This window comes from Montipora capricornis, chromosome 8 (assembly GCF_036669925.1).
Source record: "Montipora capricornis isolate CH-2021 chromosome 8, ASM3666992v2, whole genome shotgun sequence".
Lineage (NCBI taxonomy): Eukaryota > Metazoa > Cnidaria > Anthozoa > Scleractinia > Acroporidae > Montipora > Montipora capricornis.
This window is the reverse complement of record NC_090890.1, coordinates 30,951,728-30,955,197: the sequence shown is the minus strand read 5'-3', so window position 1 is coordinate 30,955,197 and position 3,470 is coordinate 30,951,728. Positions and strand designations below refer to the sequence as shown.

At 42.5% G+C, this 3,470-nt stretch overlaps 1 protein-coding gene across 1 annotated transcript; it reads left to right on the top strand.

The window, feature by feature from the left end:
* Positions 1-197: 197 nt before the first annotated feature.
* On the top strand, positions 198-1,217 carry LOC138013933 (melatonin receptor type 1A-like). Its single transcript, XM_068860968.1, has one exon. The coding sequence runs from the start codon at positions 198-200 to the stop codon at positions 1,215-1,217; it is 1,020 nt and encodes a 339-aa protein (XP_068717069.1).
* The last annotated feature ends 2,253 nt before the right edge of the window (positions 1,218-3,470 follow it).

Below are 3,470 nucleotides of genomic sequence, written 5' to 3'. Positions count from 1 at the left end.
CGGACTGGCAAATAGTTTTAATCATTGAGTCACCGACAGGAGTTTCTGCACGACGATAAACGTCCATCGACAGTTTTCATATTTGAACACGTTCACAGTCAGGGTCAAGAAAAAAAATCAGAAGCCACCTACATTGGTCCTATATATTTCCAGACAGGTCTTTAACATTGGTTTATATTGGAATGCTCTAAATGAAGATGTCGCTTCCTCCCAGAAGCCTAGGCCTAGTAGTGATTGAAACTTCGACATCAACAGCGCTGGTGCTGTGTGGATTACTCGGCAACTCAGCCCTTCTACTCGCATTGTACAGAAAGCCTCTCTTGAAATCTTCCACGGCACTAATTATAACTGCCCTGGCTATTCTAGATCTTCTAAATGCATGCACTACCGGCTCGGTGTTCTTTACTTCCCTTGCAACAGGAAAACTGTGTTTTAGCAATCTCGCCTGCCAGATAAGTGGCTTCTTTCTTCACTTTCTCACCTACGCGTCGATGGCAACCATGGCGCTTACAGCTATCAATCGATTTTTCTGTGTTTTATTTCCCGCAGTATACAAACGCACTTTTAACTTTCACCACTTGATTGCCTACATTGCATGTCTGTGGGGTTTCGTTGCTGTGGTGGTTTTAGTCCCTATCATGTCTGGTTGGGCCACTTTTTCCTTCAGTCCTCTCATGTCCACTTGTAACATGAAATTCGCCAACAAAGAGGCAGAAATAGGCTACACTTGCTTCATCGTAGCTGTTTTCGTGGTCTTGTGTCTCAGCATCATTACTTTCTGCTACATTCGTGTGTTTCGATTTATCCGTGCACACAACGCCAACACCGTTTCCCTTTCGAAGCAGGAGATCCGCCTTACAAGGGCACTGTTTGTACTCGTGTTTGCCTTTGTTACGCTATGGGTTCCAGTTTTTCTGGCAATCCTGCTCTTTCGCGTGATATTGCCCTCATCCCGCATCCCTAGAGAAATGGTCCTTATTGTGCCGTACGTTATTCATGTCAGCAGTGCTGTTAACCCTTGGATATATGGTATCATGAGTCCTTTTGTCCGCAACAAGGTAAAAAAGATCTTCCTTAAAAACAGGGTAGGGCCCGAAAACTCATTAGGGGCGAGTGGTATAACAGTGGTGCGCGCCTGGGAGCGAAATCGCCAATCGCAGAAAGAAAACGTTGTGGCGAATGCTACATTGTTTACACCAAAAAACTCAAGCCTTTAAAACTCTCCAAGTTCCATCTCGCAAAGCGGAAGGGCTTTCGTGGTTGTTGGATCCATCTGCGGAGTGAACTGAATTAAAAAAAAAAACAATTGAAGCCAATTAAAACTAGTGATTGTAGAGCGAGTTTCAATCGGGTGTCGTACAACCAAAACCAAATTAATTACTTTGGCCAATCAAACAGGACGGAGACAATCCAGTAAACCAATCAAAACTCAAAGTAATTACACGTAGCCAACACAAAGCGCGGGAAAATGTACACGCTCGAGCCACGATTGGTTTTGGTTTTACTTCTGATTGGTTGAAAAAATGGCGCGAGAACTTTGAACCAATCACTGAGTGAAGTGATGTAATTCCAAAGCAATTCGCTAACTACTTTCGACACTCAACTGAAAACCGCTCTAAAGTTCTCTTAAATTGTTTTTTTTTTTCTCTTTCTGAACCGCCTCAAGAAGTCTTATAACTAGGCAGCTGTCTTGTGACGTCACGGTCCGCGATTTCCAGGGATGATGAAGAATTGGCTTCCACCTTTTCGAAAAGAAGCTATGGCGAAATTGTCAGTTATACAATAAGACTCTTTGAATACTCACTATGGATGGCGAATTTACCGATCGAGAAATGGCAAAAGTTCTCGTGATACCGGAAACCCATGACTCAGGAACATTATCGTTAGGTAAAAACATAATAATAGGTTCAGACGAACTGTCCTCGATAAAAAACTGGGAAGCTTCCGTTTTGGGAAATCTGTCATGCTTCGATGATTTAAAACCCAATTTATGACTATCTACGAGCAGCTATTGTCCGGGATCCATCATAGATCTAAGAGTGGCCGACAGAGAGCAACAATTATTCGAGGAAGTTAACAAGTTGGTGGCCAAATTTTCTACGGAAATTTTAATGTCAATAACCCAGAAGTGTCGATCTTTTTCATTTGGCCAATGGCCTTGACCCATCCGTTTATGGCAAATAATGGCCAATCAGATTGGGCCTAATGACCACAACTCTTCTGATTGGTCCGCAACCAAGTCGCCGTACGAGGGATTGCTCGTGCTAAATGCAAAATCTTTCGCCCAACGCAACGCCGCTACGTTTTGTTCCCGCAAAAATCTAGTAGTAGCCGTTGTAAAAATAGACAACACCGTACACTGATGGACCTCATTCCATCACAGATCGAGACTTCTGGGTTATGAACTTGTTCTTCCATTCGCACTTTACGTTCCGCGAAATTTCCCCATGATGGTTCCGGTGAAGACAAGGGCGGATCCAAATTTTTTCTTAGGAGAGGGTGCTCCACTAAGGAATGGCGTAGCTGACTGGTGACCCTTTTTTTTCTGAGTACCAGTTGTACTAGAAAGCCGGAGAGGAGGGTGCGCACCCCTGCACTCTCCCCCTAGATCCGCCCCTGGAAGAACTGATATGGCCAGAAACGCAAGTAATTAGATGCACGTGTATTTCAATAAGCGTCACGAAGTGTCCCCTTACTCTTCTCTCCAACTTCAACATCAACTTGTGTCTCGGAATACAGACAATTAACGTCACAAAGTGTACCCTAAATGCTGTTCCTCATGCTAGTAAGGATAAACAGCTGCATTTTCCCCGAGCTAAAAATAAAACGCTAACCTTTTATCCTTACGTTATTGTTGGAAATAGGTAGCACAGGCTTAGACTCAAAGGGTCACTTCCTGTAAGTTGTCAAAATAGAGTTTTGAAGCAAGCAACCGAGGACAATCTTCCTGTCGGTGTACGTTGGATCAGTGGCTTGATCTGATCGGCGTAGTTGCAAGTTGAGAAACTAAATATTTTAAGCAAGAGCCGATACAACGTAGATTTGATTTTAGTGGTGTACTATATTTTGGCTGGCCAAACCAGCCTTCTTCAGGTACAATGAGAGTTTACATTTAGTTGCTTCTATGTACATATATATACATATAATAAATCGATGCTGACGTAATACTGGAAAAAATGTGATAAAACATGCCCAAGTGTTACTCATATTTCAAACACTGACCCTGGTTGAACATTAGTTTAGTACAGTTTAAATGTGTATAGGCAAGGAAATGTGATAAATGCATATCTAGATTGTTAAAAATGGTTTAGGGCACATCTATTGAAGGCTATAAGTTGAAGTTTTTATGTTACTGAGCAGATTTTATTGAGTTGGCAGACTTCATACCAACCGTCATACGGTTCAACAATTTTGTAAGTTGTAAGGTGGCCACCGATGAACTTTATTTTTCCAGTAAGGCAACTAAACCA